Genomic DNA, 17,993 nt, shown 5'->3' on the forward strand with positions numbered 1-17,993 from the left:
CTTCCTTTGCTCCTGTAAACAAACATTGGTTTTCACGAGACTCACCAGCGCATGCGCAACGCTGACCTCATACGTCATGCTCCCGGAGCTGCTTCCGTGTACAACTGTTGGCGCAAGCTACATTAAAGCGATTATTACGTTTTGAATATGGATATTTTTCTTACAAAAACGCATCGATTTGCTACAGGAGGCCTTTGTTCACTCCCCGGAGTCGTGTGAGACACTTTTTTATGGATGGGCGCTTTTTATTTAACTTCTTTTGGACTGATGCACTGCAACATCCACTGAGTGCCATGAAACAGCTTGAAAGATCAAAGACAATTTTTAAAATAACTCCGACTGGATTCATCTGAAAGAAAAAAAGTCATATACACCTAGGATGACTTGAGGGTAAGTAATTTATGGGCTAATTTTCATTTTTGGGTGAACTAACCCTTTAAAGTAGTAATTTGAGTTCCGGTTCATTTTTGTGAAGCGCTCCTGTTCAGAGAGACCGAGACGGCAGAATGCGCATCCTGTATGTTTTCTAAAAAAGCAACGTTTGCTGATATTGTGAGTGCACAAATAAAAGTAGACCCTTTGTGGTTCCAAATGATGTATTACTCTTACCTTTATGAGCAAAAATTATGGTGTATTTTAAGTTAAAAGGTATAATATTTCTTTAGGCTGTAGCAAGTGCCAGTTATTTAATTTTGCAAACAAATCCCTCGTTCAGAAAACCCACTGACTTGTCAACTGTTAAAATCGGTAGTTCTGCATGTCCTTTGTGTGAATGCATTTGGTATCCTTTAGTACCTTGTATCTAGAGACAGGAGCACTTCAGGTATGAGCAGCAGCAGTTTCTCGGCCTGTGGACCAAGAGTCTTTCCTCTCCAGCTGAGCATAGCCAGAGCTCCATGACTCAGATACAGAGCCACAGCTGCAGGCCTGCCGCTCTCATACAGACCTGCGCAGCTCTGTCTCAGCCACTGAGGGGCGATGCTGCCTGCATCCACTGAACACTGCAGAAGACCCGCAACCTAGAAACACGCTTCACACTTAAAAGCACTTCCACAGCCAGGAATGGATTCAAATGCAGCTCAAGTTAAGACAGAGTACAGAATAAGCTTCTTGCTTCTCACTTACTATGACAGGTACATCATCTCCATTACCAATAGTAGATCTAATGAGCAAAACAACGGCCATCCCAGCAGTGCTCTGGACCGTCTGAACAAACTCCTCTAGATGGGAAAAGAACTTCAGTATAATACAAACATTTACAGAAATAAATACAATATATATATAAAAAAAGTGTAAATAAATACAAACACACTCAATGTCAAGTTGCATATGAAGAATATAGGGGTCTTTGCCTTACCATCAGTCAAGATGCATGTATAGCAGCTGAGTAGTCCACTGAGAGCCTGATGTAGATCAGATTGGTCATCTGAAGCTGAAAGCACTGCAGTAGTGATGGGTTCCTGAGACCTCTGAACCACCAGCATTGAGGCCTTCACCGCTGCCAGACACGACTGCATCAGCTGAGCCTGGGCCACATGACGACCAGACAAACCCCTGAACAACAAATCAACAACAACAAACCATGCTAGAGACATTTTTCAAGAATTCTGGGTAACAGGAACAAGATTTCATCCATGCAACTTTTTCGTCCATGCATACAGCACATTATACAGTACAACAGGGAAAACTTTACCTGTTCTGCTCCACATAATAATCGAATGTCCTTTGGAAGAACTGGAGCACTATGAGATTAAAAAAAAAATAAAAATAAAAATCAGTGACAGAACTTGTAAAAGAGCAGAGAAAACCAAAGATACAGCATTAAATTATTTAACTTGTATACTAACCTTCTATTAGCAAATGGTGAACACATTTCTCACCTGTAAAACAAACAGAACAATTTTTAAAAAAATGTAAAACTGCTTGGGGTTGGAAAAAAGTGTCTTATGCACACGAAGTCTCACTTTTTAAACAAGTAATGTTTAAGTAACTTTAAAAACAGTAATACTGTGAAATATTATTACAATTGAAAACAACTTTTTTGTATTTGAATATACTTTAAAATGTAATTTATTCCTGTGATGCAAAGCTGAATTTCCAGCAACATTACTTCTGAAGCTTTGTCTTCAGTGTCGCATGATCCTTCAGAAATCATTCTAATATGCTGATTTGATGCACAAGAAACATTTCTTATATTGAATAGGGCTGGACGATATGGCCAAAATTGATATCACGATATATTTATTTCTGGAAAATGTTTTTTTTTTTGATAAATAGAACATTTAAAAGCACTTTTATTTTTATTTAAAGTAGAAATATTTTGCAGCATTATAACTGCATTTAGTGTCAATTTTGATGCATCCTTGCTGAATAAAAGTATTAATTTCTTTAAAAAAAAAACTTACTGATTCCAATCCAATCTTATAAAATTACATCACTTAAACATACCGATTTTAAAGCCATCCAGACAGGAAGTGATGCTATCTGTTAAGTGTGAGCAGTGATCTGTGCTCGTAGAGGAGAGACAGGAAGACAGGCTCTCAGACAGACATCCAACCGTCTGCTCCTGCAGCCAATCCGGGCCACTTCCTAGTGCACTGATAGAGAAGAAAAAGCTGATGCCAGTGTGTTAAATAGATAAATATATGTAAACAAAGCACACAGAAGTCAATCATTTTCAAATAAGAGTTATTGATTTTCCAGTAGCATGAGTGACAGAGAAATGTGGGAACCTTGCTACGGCTCTCTTAAGAGGGTTCTTAGCTGGCAGTGTGGTAAACAGGAACGCAAGTGTGCTCATGCAAGCCTGCAGTAAAGGACCCATAGTGCACTCGTCCTCTCTCAACTGCTCCAACAGGACGCCTGCCTGCAGTCAACATACAAACCAATGAAGGTCTGTGCGATTACAGTACATTCAGTATAACTCAGTGAAGATATTTATGATGAATGTGATGCAGACCAACCTTAGAGATGAGCTGGATCTGCTCAACCGGGTCAGAGGACGATAAACTGTCCTTCAGAACCCGAGCTAGCTCTGTGGATCTACTATCCCCCTCCACAGACAGGGAATCTGAAAGAACGAATTAAATATTACAGGTAACGTATGCACAACCACTACAAGTTGATTTCTGTCACTCACCTGTCAGGCTCTTCAGCTTGACATCATCCACAGCTACAGCCTCCACTTTAGGTGCTTTCTTCTTCACAACCATGACTAGATCTGAGACATAACAACAACTGCAGATGTGTATCATAAATTAGTTGTATAATTACTTACAGCGATCATACAACAAGTGCTGAAGATCAAGTTAAGGAAGTTATAAGAGCTCTGGCTCAACCTAACGTTACCTAGTGCTAGTCACGTTACTGTTTCCTCCAGCCATTTATATCACATTCTCGTCCACACCGAACACCCCGTTCTACTACACATTCAAAACATTCTAAAACATGAAAATATATTGTCATACCTTTGTAACAAAGCAGGTAACGGTGAAAAGGTTCAACTCTGCATGTAGAAATAAGTATTTCCACAGCAACATAACATACACGTGTGACGCGTCAATTCCGGAGTCGCGCTGGAGGTCCGCCCAGCACAAAGATGATTGGTTCACGCAGAATGCTTCTGATGCGTGATTGGTCCACGATAAAGTCAATCAGACATGACATCCCCATGCCCGCCCACTTCCACAGGACGATGCTGGAGTGACAACTTTGTGCAAGAAAACGGTCGCTCTTTATATCATAATTAGGTCATTAGTGCAATAACGACTACGACCAGACGGAATATTATTTTTATTATGGTGTGAAACCAGTTCCATCTTCAGCACTGTAACACTGATTGCCAGGTAAGGATAAAATCTTTAACTATTAACAAAAAAAGGGAATACGATATTAAAGTATTGACGTTTCTATTTCTACTTATTCAAATATGAAAGTTCTATATTATATATTTAGATGAAAATAGATTCTAAAATTAAATGTAGCCTATATTATGTACTTTGTTGATTGTTTTAAAAGTGATTTTGAAAATGAAAAGCTTCATATATTGAATACGTTTGAAATTATTACATTTGATATAACTGAAATTCAGTTCATATTAAATCATTCTATTCTGTTCTATTCTATTAATTTTCATGAATACAACTCCAGTAATTATACCTAGGGCACCATCATTCTGTCACTAACTGCAGCTAAATGGTATATAGACAGTTAACATAAAACATACCCATAGACTGTTTTTGGTTAGGTTAAAATTTGTATGTACTATATATAATGTTATGTTGAATCACTGTATATTTGATCTGTGTTATGTAGTGAAACTGACAGAACATTTAATAGAGCCAGAACCAGGATCACTGACTCCTGAGATGGAAATTCATACCTGGTCTCAACAGTGAAATTCACAACATATGCATTATATGTGTATCATATTGGATCTACTTTTCATGGAAAGGAGCATTTTCCTCACATACTGCAGTATATATAAAATTCCTGATCTTCCATGTACACATCCTTGTATTCTAGATCTACATAATGACCCTGTTATCCACTTTGGCTCACTTTCCCTACATTTTCCTCTTAAGAAGTTAGTTCCACAGTAAAACATGTTGATTTTATCCACATTGGTCAAGATTCAAACCCTCAGTCTTATTTACCAGGACAGCTTAACTGAGCTCAGCACATGTTTACACTCTCTTTGTGCCCATGCCAATGCTATAATTAGAGCTTATTATAGCCAAGAGTTAGTAGTGAAATGTGTTCACTCACACATTGCTGTTGTGCTTCCCCCCACCTGCTTTACATCAGTTGACACATGTTTTTCATAATTAAAATTGTATGCTGGAAAAGTGTGATGATGGTGCATCAGTGCTGGCTGGTAGGGTTTGTTTTTGTAGTGGTGGTCAGTTTGTCCAGGGCTCTGCGTGCCTGGCCCTCAAACACTTACTTTTGCCATTCGAGATCAAGAATGTTTCACTGCCTCTCTTTCCATCCAATACAGTTTCTTTCCAACTGATTAAAGTTCAAATTTATCTCAGATGTCATACAGCTATATGAAAATTTCAGTTAATATTGACAGCTGGCATACACCTAATCAGAATTCTGTATCAAATAAACATCCTATTCAGAATATTCACTGTCCATTTACATCTGTGCGTGTCCAAACGAATGTAATTATGAGTTCTGTGAAACATGGGAAGCTGTGAAACCCCAAACTGTGGAAGAAGCATATTTTTGCAGAAAGGAGGAGACAGATTATTTTGTCCAAATGTTAAAAGAATTCAATTTTGCAACTCTTGATGATGATTATTTTGAGGTGTCAGTCTGTATTTATCATGGATCGAAGATGAATCACTGTTGAATTTTGTTTTGATATTGCAAATTAAATTAATGTTGATATTGCAATGTTGTTTCAACATCTTTTTGATATGGGACCAATTTTGGCACTTAATTTCCATGACATTTTTCTTGTACTACAATGTTTCAGTAAAAAATGCATGTAAATAATTACGTATGTGGATACATGCTTAAACTATTTTTAAATGGATGTTTATGGGTGTTATTTTTAACGGATGTGACTCAACGTCATGGATCAAGGTTTAATCAGTTGAATTTTGTTTCGATTTTGCAAAAGGAAACAACATTCATTGATATTGCAAAATTGTTTAAACATTTTCAACATAAGCGAACAAACATTGATTGATTGTTGATTTTTGATTAACTTTTTTTTACCACATTAAGTATTGTTTCAATGTTTTTCAGTGCTGAAAAAAAATATTATCTTAACCACAATTTCAATGTTGAAATATGGCTGGTTGGTCAAAAGCATGGTTGCTTAGAGCAAAGATGTATATCAAATATCATGAAGAGGCTGAAAAATATCAAGATAATTGTTTTGCTGTATATCACATCTGATTCATAGTTTATCTTCTTGAGTGGTCTTCTACTACAAGCTCTGTGTTCCTCATGTTGTGTGATGTGGCAGAGCCTGAGGGGTGACGGCATGGCGGAGGGCGATGAAAGCGCAGGTGGGGAGTGGAAAGAGAAATGCATGGCCCTCGAGGCCCTGCTCTTCAAGTTCCGTGGACAAATGAGCGTGATCCGAGAGCTCACGGCAGAAAAGGTCAGTCAAACGCACTACGTCTCGGTCCCTGAGTCCCTGAGTCCCTGCGCTCGGCTTACTGGTCTGCTCTCGGACCTTTAAAAATCATTACATCAGACCGCATGCTGAGCAAGTAAAACTCAACCTACCCCAGACATCTTTTATTAAAGTAATAACAGAACAGCATTTGTCTGTAACTGTCACCGCCCTGCTAATTCCCGTCTGTATTTATATTGCCGAGATACTCAATCGCAGGGAATTCTAAAAAAGGCAAAGAAGCCACCTATTAAAGTATTTGCTCATTTCCATGTTTGGTTTTCATTTCCACAAAAGATTGTGTGTGTATATGCGTGCCATGGCCTATTTCTTTGGCCTATCTCGAGGGAGAGCAGATTAGAGGTTAATATAAACAGACGCCTGACCACAGGGCTCCAGACTGCTGCATTCTGGGATAGCAGAATCTTCTTTGAATTACAGACTCAGGATGTATCCGGGTTCTTTAAATGTCTTGCCCTTGGGGAGAGGTCAAGTTTAGGAAATGCATAGTCAGCTATTCTGATGATGCTCTTTCTTAAGCAATTTTAACGATTGGTGCCCCAAAGTATTTTGACTAAATCTATCTAAATGACTAAATGTAAATATTTTGTAACTGAATCTCATACAGTTTTAAAGGGATAGTTCAGCCAAAAATGAAAATTCTGTCATTAATTACTCACCCTCATGTCGTTCCAAACCCGTAAGACCTTCGTTCATCTTCGGAACACAAATTAAGATATTTTTGATGAAATCCGAGAGCTTTCTGACCCTCCATAGACAGCAAGGGTCCTACCACGATCAAGGCACAAGGACACCTGTAAAATAGTCCATGTGACATCAGGGGTTCAACCGTAATTTTACGAAGCTACGAGAATATTTTTTGTGTGCAAAAGAAAACAAAAATAACCAGTGTCAGTTGATTCACAACTCCTCTCCCATGGCTTCATGGGATAGCAAAGCGTGTACTTCAGGAATTTGTCAGAAGTAGTAGGTGATCTGCATACTTGTCTCGTACTATTTTATGAATACTGTGAATTCACATACATGTACTGTTTTGTGCCTGCTATATAGTAGGGAAATACGTCATTTCGAATGCAACCTCATTCTCAGTAAGCGTGACCTCTAACCCCTATGATGCTGATTCAAGTGTATGATTTCATCATATGAGAATCTCGTTGTAATTGCTTCTCATTCCTTCATCAGTAGGCTTGTTATATTATCCATCTATTATTCCTCCCTTGCATATGTGGACAGAATCCCTTATTGCAGTAATTAAAAGCTGCCTTTAAATGTTTACATAGGGTCTCTCACTGTAGGTCCTGGATCAGCTAAGCTGTTAAAATACAGATAGCTGGGATGCTTAGTTTAGCTGTGGATATGTAAGAGATTAATCCTGTGGTGGAAAAAAAGTAGGGGAAGTAGGAATGGGCAGGATGATCAACTAGTCACCAAACAACCCACCCAACTAATCTATTAAAGGGCGACTAGTTTATATAGATTTTTAAAGCTGTGTTTTAAGCAATGGCTCTTTAAAGGAGGTGAATTAAGAGATGCAACTTCATGGAGAGAATTTTTGCATCCTATGACGCTAAAACCTACTACTACTAAGTTGTGTCTTTAAATTAAAGGCCCATTTGCACCAAGAACAATAACTATAAAGAGAATTATAACAGTAAATATATTAGCGGCCACAAAAACTGACAGTAATGTTATTTGCTATTTACTCAATAAACAGATTTCACTATTCTCATAGAATTAGATTATTTATTAAAACTTTATAGTTATCGCTCTTTGAGTGAGCAGGCCTTAACCTCATTTAAAGCACAGTGCTTTTGGAACAAATTTGCAGTTTAAGATTTTCAAGTAAATGACAGTTTTATGCAGTTTAATAAACAAAATGTTAATATTAAAACTATATTACAACAATGTTAGTTACTTATATTTTACACATAATATTACCAGTTACTTTGTCTATTTTTGCTCCACCAATTAAAATAGTTCTAACAAAGTCTAACAGTTGTCCATCTCTGAGCAACAAACAGTAGTGGTGTTTCTTTACTCAATTAATCTGTGGTTTTGAACAAATTGGTTAAGTGAATGATTAAATGACTCACTTATAAAGACAGTAGGTGCCCTGCAAAGTGGACTTCTGACATCTTGAATGAGATTGCAATATAAAGAGAGTGTTGTTTTCAGTTGTTTTGTTGAGCGTTTTTGAACTAATTGGTTTAGTGAATGATTCAATGACTCACTTATAAAGACGGTCAGTTGTTTCGGTCTTAAATAAATCAGTGTTTTTGAACCAGTTGTTCAAATTGCTTTAAATTTCCCTCTCCACTTCCTGTGAAGTGATGTGTCGATATTGTTCAATGACTCACTTATAAAGACAGTCAGATGTTTTGTTCCACAGTGAATCAGTATTTTTGAATGAATCAGTTCAAAGTGATTCAAATGACCTACTGATGTAATGATGTAACCTGCAGAGAAAGAAATTCCTCACAGACTGATAGTCTATCTGAAATATGAATGAATATATATTGGAACTAACTGTTGTATAAAATGTTACACATATTTAGCCTGTTTATCTGTCAAAAGATATTATTGTATTCCGTCTTTTTTATATTGCTTTACGTACACATGCAGGCCATCACCCCCTAAGAAACGTATCTGATTCGGGACAGTGGACCCTATTTATCTCTCTAATCAGTGGGTTGTCTCAAACTATAATTTTGAAAATGTTTTTGTAATTTTACACGTCTTGTAGAACGGGTAAGAAGGTATAAGAGTGAAAGGGAAAGAGAGGGAGTAAAATGAGATGGAGAGAGACAGACGAACTGTGGCAAAACAAACTATCCTTTAATCACTGAGACTCCCAAGGGAGGAAATGCCTGGCCTCGTGCTATACAGGAAGTTAGCATGCTAAATACATACACAAAAAAACACATATATGCTAATCCAAGTGTGGTTTGTTGGGAGAAATGTAGGTCATTTTCTCCCCTGGTTTACATCCTGTTTGGTGAAGTTTAAATTAATCAGCCAAACTTGGACAGCAATTGCTCTTCATGCAAAGAAACTCAAAAAAGTAACGAACTTTCGCTGTGAGCCATCCTCAAAGAATGTCACAAAGGCGCACATGAAGACTACACCATATCCTGCTTATGAACAGATGCAAACCTTTCTTTTAAACCATTATGGTAAAAATATGGGCAACTTTCAAGTGCAATCAAATACATATGAACTTGTGTTCTCACACTGAGAGCACATTATGTGAAGCAGGAATCTGTTGTAGGTTAGCGCTCCGCTCGACACCCTCAGATTTTTGTACCATACAATGTATTGTTGGCTATTGCTGCAAATATACCTGTGCGACTTGAGACTGGTTTTGTGGTCCAGGGTCACATATGTGAAATAAAAAAGTTTTATGGTATTTCAGAATTTAGCCCCATAATAAATAACCATCTAAATATGTATTTCAATGCTAACTAAAGCAATGGATTCTACTAGAATGGAAACGCGAGCTTCTGTAGTATACAGTGTGCTGCTGCAGGACACAGATGAGTGCAGTGTGGAGCAGAGGCCGGGTGACGCTGGGGAATTTGGAGCCGTGGTGCAGTGAAGGCTGTCACACAGACAGGCTTTGTGAGCTGTCTTGTGGAGGGAGGCTGGATGAGGCGTGCAGGGCGGGCCGGCCACAGAAGGCCGAGGATGGAATGCATGGAATGGAAGACTGACTGTAGCCAGGAGCATATGGAGCAGAGAAGTGAGGGGGATTGTAGAAGATTCAAAGAGCTGTTGATGGAAATGTGAAGTCTACATGTGCAAACTGATGAAAGCATCCATGAAGGTTTTTGGTTTGTTTTGGTTTACAGCACCCCCATTGGCCGTCACCACCACGTCACCACTCATTTACATAAAGTTGAGCTCTGTTCAGCTTTGTCGCATTATCAGCAGTCTCTATTGCTTGTTTCACCAGTATTTGCCATATGTGACCCTGGAGCACAAAACCAGTCTTAAGTAGCACGGGGATATTTGTAGCAATAACCAAAAAATACATTGCATGGGTCAAAATGATCGATTTTTCTTTTATGCCAAAAATCATTAGGATATTAAATAAAGATCATGTTCCATGAAGATATTTAGTAAATTTCCTACCGTAAATATATCAAAACTTATTTTTTGATTAGTAATGTGCATTGCTAAGAACTTCATTTGGACAATTTTCTCAATATTTTGATTTGTTCTTTTTTTTTTGCACCCTCAGATTCCAGATTTTCAAATAGTTGTATCTCGGCCAAATATTGTCCTATCTTAACAAACCATACATCAACAGAAAGCTTATTTATTCAGTTTTCAGAAGATGTATAAATCTCAATATCAAAAAATTGACCCTAATGACTGGTTTTGTGGTCCATGGTCACATATATCTTTGAAAATGAATGATTCTGGTCACTTTGTTGCTTCAAATCACTCCATTGTCCTCCTAGAGCACCATCTCCTGGTCAAACAGAACAATGCACTTTTGTATGGAGCCCTGCAGATGACATGAAGAAGAAAAACTAGATATATTGTGGCCACAATTTAAGACTTATTCATTCCTGGCCATGTTCTATCATTTATAAATGTCCAAATGAGTAAGCAAAATCACTGAATCAGTTTGTGATTCATTCTGAATCATTTAGACTGCTCACTTGCGTACTGAATTGTTTGAAGTGTCAGAGTACCAAGTCGGACTGACAATGCAGATCAGTCAAAAACTTAAGTGGAATAGGCTTTTTTATTGGTCAATATTGCTGCTAAATGTGGGGGAAAAAAATAGTATCTTTTAAAAGTTTTGACAACTTTTAATCACAATGTCAGTTACCCAGACAACCTGAAGTTATACAACCATTCAAAAGTTTAGGGGTTTTAAGAATTTTTTTAATGTTTAGTGTTGTAAAGTCCATTCTGCTCACTAAGGCTACTTTTTTTTAGCAGTAAAACAGTAATATTGTGAAATATTATTTCAATTTTAAACAACTTTAAACAACAACGTTTTTAAAATGCAATTTATTCCTGTGATGCAAAGCTGAATTTTCAGCATCAGTCTTCAGTGTCACATGATCCTTCAGAAATCAATCTAGTATCCTGATTTACTGCTCAGCATTTATTTGAAATGTATTTAGAAATACATTATAAATGTCTGTCCTTTTTGATCAGTGTAATGCATATTTGCTGAATAAAAGCATTCATTTCTTTAAAAAAAATAAATAAAAAAATGTGAATGTTGGTGTATGTAGCACCAGGCAATCAGATGCATCAAATGGTCACTAAGCACACACAGGTGTTCATTGGCGATTTAAGCACCAAGTCTTCACCAAGTCAGGTTCAATGATGGCCTTTAGAAAACAGCATGTGTTAATATGTAGCGCTAACCTGTGGCTGAACCGTCTTTCTGGGTTTGTGCAGCTGTTCTCAGAACAGTCTGTAATTACTCTGCTATTTTTTATTTTCTATATCTGCACCGTTGGGCAGTGGTGGACCAGCTTGACCACAGATGAGGCTGGGTGTGTACTGTGTGGTGTGTACTGTGTACCCGTGTGTACAGTGTGTGTGTGTGTGTGTTGGTATAAACGTATCTGTAGTTAGTTCCACATTAAGGTTATGTGTGTGTGTGTGTGTGTGTGTGTGTGTGTGTGTGTGGTTGTTGCAGTATAAACACATATGTAGTTAGTTCCACATTAAGCTTATGTGTATGAATAGTCTGTGGGGATAGTGGCTGTGTGTGTGGACAACAGAGATAATGAGTGTGTGATGTATTTCTGACCATCAGTGTGTTTTGGTGGACACACCCTTTGGTTTAGTCCGGTAGGCGTTGGCTTACTAAACCTTGAATATCAATAGACTTCTATCATGCAAAATTAACCAGAGTCTGTGAAATCTTTTTAACTTCCATCTGCGAATCAGTGATTTACGTCATTCATCAGGATCTGACTAATGCACCATTAACAAATCCAACCAAATCTGCTTTAACTTAAGAACTAGAGCAGAACATGGACAGGACTGTTCCAGAGTCAGCATTAAGATTGTTTTGTCAATAGTGCTTTTGTGTGTTGGAACTTATTAAACATCTTTAATGATGGAGGCTTGTAAAGAAAAGAGGCTGTTAGAAAGATCAGAATATCATTGGGTCACATACACACACAGATGCATAAAAACACATGGCGTTGGCGTATGGCGTTCAGTGGAAAACTATTAGCAGTGTGTTAGGTCATATTTGTCTGTTCTCCTTTGGGAACTGTATGAAGAGAAACAGGTTGCTGATGGAGCTCCTGCCAAAGCAGAAACAAGCGCATAACACCGATCAAGCAAGTTTAACCTCACTAATTTTGTATGGTGCTATGTTTATCATGTTAATTCAACCCCAAAATCAAAAAGACATAAATAAGACAAAATAGTTACATTAAAAAAAATTCCGTCCATTAACGTTATCCGATGAAATTGATATTTTCAATACTCTAATGTGAAAAATAATGATATATTAAATATTATTAGTAGTATTTGGGTTTTTATGCATATTGACAGAGCACCAAAAAGAAAGCCAAAAAATGTTGCACCTTTCCACATAAATATACTTTTTTTATCTTAAAATAATGCTCAGTTATAATAAAGGATATGACATAAAATTGTCGAAAAGCAAATTTATAGACATTGATTTATTTTTTTTTTGACAATTAGGCACCCCCTAATTTTGTCATTACCACAATGCAATAAAAATTACTTGTCAGTACTGTAATGTGAAAAATAATTATATATTTAATAAATTGTGACGTGCATATGCTATAGTAATATGTCAATGGTTTTTGCAAAGTGATTAAAAATGGCACCTTAAATATATTTTTTGTCTAACAACAAAATATTTTAAGCATAATTCTCAGAATTCTCTCTTTTTTATGACAAATAGGCAACCTCTAAATTCTCATTACCAAAATTAATAAAAAAAAAATTTAAATATATTAAATATTTTAAAAATAAAATAAAAATAAAATATTTTAAAAATAAAAAGTTTATATATACTGTGTCTGTGTATATATTCAATTAAAAAATATTTATTTTTCACTATGTTAGTATTTGAGTGTTATGACATGTGATGGAAAAAAATTTTTTTTTAAATATAATACATTTTTAGTAGTGGTCCACATTCAGTCTCCAAGACCTATTCAGCAAACTCCAATCTGATGACCACAACTAAGCCACAGAATGCGTGGAGTGAGACTTCTATGACACTGGCAAGTGGATTAAGGAATTTATAATAGAGATTAACTTGAAAATATGAGGATTGGAAATACAGTGGTCAAAATTCCCTGAAATTTCACTGAATCTGATCACAGGAAACAATCGTCAAAATGACCGGCAACTAAATCATTACCTCTGGTTTACCTTTTTTTTTTTTTTTTGTGACATTATACACATACAATACAGTCCAAACATGAAACCAATACAACACAGCTTCAGTTTTTGGGGAAATGTTTTTGCTTAGATAGTAGCTTTTTTGAGTTTCCTTAACTTTATAAACAATTTTTTTCTCATGGTCTTTTCGTCTGAAAAAAATAAATAAATAAAAGGCTTTAAGGAATAACATTAACAGTAATGTTAATTAACTATGGTAAAAATGATTTGCAAATGGATATGCTGTATTCCTGGCAATATGAGACGAATACATTCTTTAAAAAGATAAAATCCCAGCAAAGAAGGATATTTGTTTACAAAACCAGCTGACTTATTCTCCCCAGTGATGCTTGGAAAATGTTATGCATGAGGAAAATTTTGATGTAGACTTTTAATAATTCTCATGTTTATACATATTCATGCACAAGCACTGCTCATTTGCCCATTCATTTAAACATTACTTCTCGCTCTCTCAGATGCAGCAGCTGGAGACGCAGGTACTGGAAGCAGAGCGTCGAGCATATGAGGCCAGCCAGCAGGTAAATACTAATAACACTCTCTTGGACATTTCATCCGATGTTAGGAATATTTGCACTGACAATGATTTATTTCAATTATGATTCTTTACCTAAATGGCTTGCTAAATGATTTGATTCTTTAGGTACAATTAATACTAATGTAATGTAACAAATGTATATGAAAATATTTCTTGACAAAAATATATTTTATTATGGTTTGTCAAAGTTTTCATCATTTTGCATATTATTATCAACTAAAATGCCTCAAATTATTAAACGCCATTTTATTGGGAGTAAAATGGTCAGGTGACAACATTTAAAGCATAATTTCAACAAAACTATATTATAATTTATATTAATCATTCACAGAGGTTGGACAAAATAATGTGAACACCTTGGAAATAGACAATGTTCCTTTATTAAAGGTGCTGTATGTAAATTTTTTGACTGTACTAAAGCATACAAATACCAAAATGTGTTTGCAAATATTTAGGTAACATGCTAAGTTTACATACTTGTTTCTCCAAAAAAGCAGTGCTACAGTTATTCTGTTTTGAAATGTGGTTCCATGTCTGTTTTTGTTTTGGTCTGCCCACTGCCAATTTACTCAATAGTATTTCGACTCCCCGGGATGCCAGGTGGTGGAAAACACCGCGTATTGCAGCGAGATCACAGATTCTACTCGACCTAAAAAGATCCATCTAAAAAGATCTATGAACAGAGTAATATTAAAACACTAGGGATGTAACGATTAACTGCGAGCCGGTTGAAAATCGATTCAAATATGTGACGATTCAAATCGGTTGAGATGCTCAACAAATCGCGATTCATTTAGTTCTGCAGTATGTCCAGTGTTAGGCCTGTCAAAGAAATTTTTCATCAAAACCATGACTTAAACAAACACTATGTAAAAAGTATGAGCGAGAATGAGTATGTAGCATGCATATTATAATTGTGCACACTGTACACGGTCCGCAGTATAAAACAAAGCACACTGCATTTATCCCATAATGCAATGTGCTTTGTTATTTTTTTTATATATTTTTTTTATTTTCAGTTTTTATATACAAAGCAAGGAATACAAGCTAAACAACAGAAAATAAATAAATATATAACGTAATATGCAAATAAATAAATAACAGGAATTGGGCTAACAAGCACAGCATAAGTTTAAAAAATATACAGGAAATTTTTCCAGTGATGGAATGGAGCTATTAAGTGTCATGCTTTTGTGTTGTGTTTTAGCCATGGAGCTGACTTTGGGTTCTGGTGGTTCAATCCAGTCCAATGTGGATGAGGCCCAGCGGCTCAGCAGTCTGACTTTTGGCTGTTTTCAAATCAGAGGGAAGAGCCCTCAGGTACTGACGGGCCCAGAGCCATCCCAGAAGAGCGTCAGCACCCAGCCGGATCGTGAGCCCACACACACAGACTGCAGGAGACCCTCTACTGGTCAGAAGACTGATATGATATCTGTAGCTCTTTGACTGAAAGTATTCGTTCAGAATCTGTTGAGTTTGACCGAGATGCAACAAGGCTGGGAAGAAATTAAGAATAATAAATTAGAATAAAAATTAAGATAATAAATGTTTCTTGAGCAGCAAATCAGTATGTTAAAGCCCTATTCGCACTGGATTAGTATTACCTGGTGACCTCTAGTCATTTGTAATAATTGCGGAGGTTGTCTGTGATCTTAATCCCGTGCGAATCGGCCATGTCTGTAATTTGTAAAGTAAAAATTCCCCCGCAAATGACCTACCATATTTCGCCAAACACCGAGATCCTGTGATAATATTAGTCCCGTGCGAATCGGCATCTCTGTAATTTGGCCAGGATTTTGCGGGGCCGGATATATAATTTTTTTCTAGGTTTTTGTTTCCTGCGCGGTGCACCTTTTTATCCATCTTTCGCGTAGAATGGAGGCTGCGTTGGATTGTTTTGGTAGTATTTTGGGTGCTGGGTCATTATCGCTATACACCATACAACTATACAATTTGCAGAAAGAGAAAGCTGAAAACCATCAGAAGAGAGAAAACAAAAAGAATGATTAGTTGGAGATGGATGACATGTATAGTAGCATGCGGTGGCGTAGCGAGTCAGCCCCGGGCCCATATGCAAAAAACATTGTATGGACCCCCCCAAACGTTATGGGCTCCAACTCGGTTAACTTAACTTAGTCCCTATTGTTGCTTTTTCTGAAGTAAATAACGTTACGTGAATCGTGACTATTCACAAGCTGTTTTATTTAAAGTCTAGGCTAATGCTTGGAAATGATTAAAGTTTTCAAGTCCATTCATTATTTGTAGCACGCAAGCCACCCAATAATCGCAGCTTTGTGGTTTGTTACTACAAAGTCTCAGCCTTCTGTCAATTTTATGATAACATACAAACAATAAACGTCTTTTTACGCTCTTTAATTTGTAGCACAGACTTTTTTTTATATATATATATATGTGGAATTTTCACATGAACTTCACGCAATATAACATGATTTTATTATCGTAATTTTGACTTATTCATAAAATATTATGACGTTAATCTTATTTATTTATTTAATTTTAAACGTGGCACAAAAATGCTGCCGTACAGGCTACTGAATGCAAATACAATTTTGGCACAGCGGCCCAAAAAAAAAAATAAAAAAAATTTTTTTTTAAAAATAGTGAGGCAATATTTGAATTATTTGTTAATAAACTAATGTTTTTTGAGTCAATGTTGCAAAAATGAATGAACCTGACTCGCCATCTCCTCATTGGACGTGCCTTTAGAGAGAAATGCACGGATTACATAATGAAAAAGTTTTTGTTTTCGATTTGAATTATTTTGTTTTAAAATAGTAATCTAAAGCATTCTATAGATATATTTATCATGTCGGTGAAGCGCTCCTGCGCAAGACCAAGACGACAGAAAGCGCATCCTGTTTGTTTTCCTTATTTTACAAAAGCACAAGATTTTGTTGATATTGTGAGTACACACAAATACAAGTAGACCATTTGCAGTTCCGAATGATGTATACTCTTAACTTTATGAGTAAAAATGATGGCGTATTTTTGAGTTTCCACTGTTATCAAAAAAAAATAAATGCAAGTGATCGCCCTGGCGCCTCCATGTCCTGCATAGCGCACTTTAGCTTCCACTCTCCACACAAACTTGATTGGATATGTGCCTAACAGCGCTCATTTATTTAGGTTAAATGTTTAAATTAATTTTGTGAAATGCATGAAGTGTTTTATGTCTATTTTAGGCAAGTCGTGTTGGTTTGAGAAGGCTAAATTGATCAAACATAATGCTCAACTCACTGTCTGCCGCTGCCACTTGGTCGTTCCTTTAAAAAACAAAAACTTGAATTTAACAAACATAAAATGTTCCAAACATATTTCTAAATTAACTTAATAAAGAAACAAAAAGAAATATGACCACTTTGCCATTAAAAACCAAAACGGAACTATTTTAATAGCTGTGTAATGGGGAAGAGAGAGAGAAAAAAGTCACGTATCCAGTCGGACTCGGGCCGAGAATTCTCATAAGCTGTTGGACAAGGGCCGGGCCCATGCAGGGCTCTATTCGTTCCCACGTTTCAATTAAAAGTTCCCCCAGCTCGGCGGGCCCCCAAACTGCCCGGGCCCATATGCACCTGCATACCCAGACGCTACGCCACTGGTAGCATGTGGCAAGGAACATTCTTCTGTTTGTGATATGTAATGTTACGCAAAGCCTTGACATCATATCCGGGAGATAAGTCACAGGCTTCGCTTATTCTGTGCGAATGCACAGATGTGGATGTAGGGGGTCATTTTAAATCACACGAGGTCCCCAGATAATACTAATCCCATTCGAATAGGGCTTTAGAATGATTTCTGAAGGATCATGTGACACTGAAGACTAGAGTAATGATGCTGAAAATTCAGCTTTGCATC

The 17,993-nt window shown here is 36.7% G+C and overlaps 2 protein-coding genes and 1 long non-coding RNA gene across 3 annotated transcripts in view; 2 read left to right on the forward strand and 1 right to left on the reverse strand.

Annotated features, from left to right (window-relative positions):
* Window positions 1-3,392, reverse strand: part of LOC107699273 (THADA armadillo repeat containing) — an 87,652-nt gene extending 84,260 nt beyond the window's left edge. Inside the window, exons 1-10 of the mRNA XM_016500484.1 lie at window positions 3,349-3,392; window positions 3,140-3,237; window positions 2,964-3,070; window positions 2,733-2,866; window positions 2,449-2,597; window positions 1,848-1,880; window positions 1,694-1,742; window positions 1,358-1,554; window positions 1,126-1,220; window positions 796-1,019 (exon numbers count right to left, since the gene is read on the reverse strand). Of these exons, the coding sequence (XP_016355970.1) occupies window positions 796-1,019; window positions 1,126-1,220; window positions 1,358-1,554; window positions 1,694-1,742; window positions 1,848-1,880; window positions 2,449-2,597; window positions 2,733-2,866; window positions 2,964-3,070; window positions 3,140-3,237; window positions 3,349-3,383 (1,121 nt within the window). The 5' untranslated portion in view covers window positions 3,384-3,392. The remainder of the gene's footprint in view (window positions 1-795; window positions 1,020-1,125; window positions 1,221-1,357; window positions 1,555-1,693; window positions 1,743-1,847; window positions 1,881-2,448; window positions 2,598-2,732; window positions 2,867-2,963; window positions 3,071-3,139; window positions 3,238-3,348) is intronic.
* A 300-nt stretch (window positions 3,393-3,692) lies between these two features.
* LOC107699296 (uncharacterized) lies at window positions 3,693-14,100 on the forward strand. Its single transcript, XR_001635449.1, has 3 exons — window positions 3,693-3,845; window positions 5,984-6,121; window positions 14,038-14,100. It is a non-coding gene; the product is annotated as an uncharacterized LOC107699296 (long non-coding RNA).
* Window positions 14,101-15,326: 1,226 nt separating this feature from the next.
* LOC107699295 (pleckstrin homology domain-containing family H member 2-like) overlaps window positions 15,327-17,993 on the forward strand; it is a 22,353-nt gene continuing 19,686 nt past the window's right edge. Inside the window, exon 1 of the mRNA XM_016500507.1 lies at window positions 15,327-15,528. Coding sequence (XP_016355993.1) covers window positions 15,327-15,528 — 202 coding nt within the window. The remainder of the gene's footprint in view (window positions 15,529-17,993) is intronic.

The sequence above is a fragment of the Sinocyclocheilus anshuiensis genome, unplaced genomic scaffold (genome assembly GCF_001515605.1).
Source record: "Sinocyclocheilus anshuiensis isolate Anshui unplaced genomic scaffold, SAMN03320099.WGS_v1.1 scaffold450, whole genome shotgun sequence".
NCBI classification, from domain to species: domain Eukaryota; kingdom Metazoa; phylum Chordata; class Actinopteri; order Cypriniformes; family Cyprinidae; genus Sinocyclocheilus; species Sinocyclocheilus anshuiensis.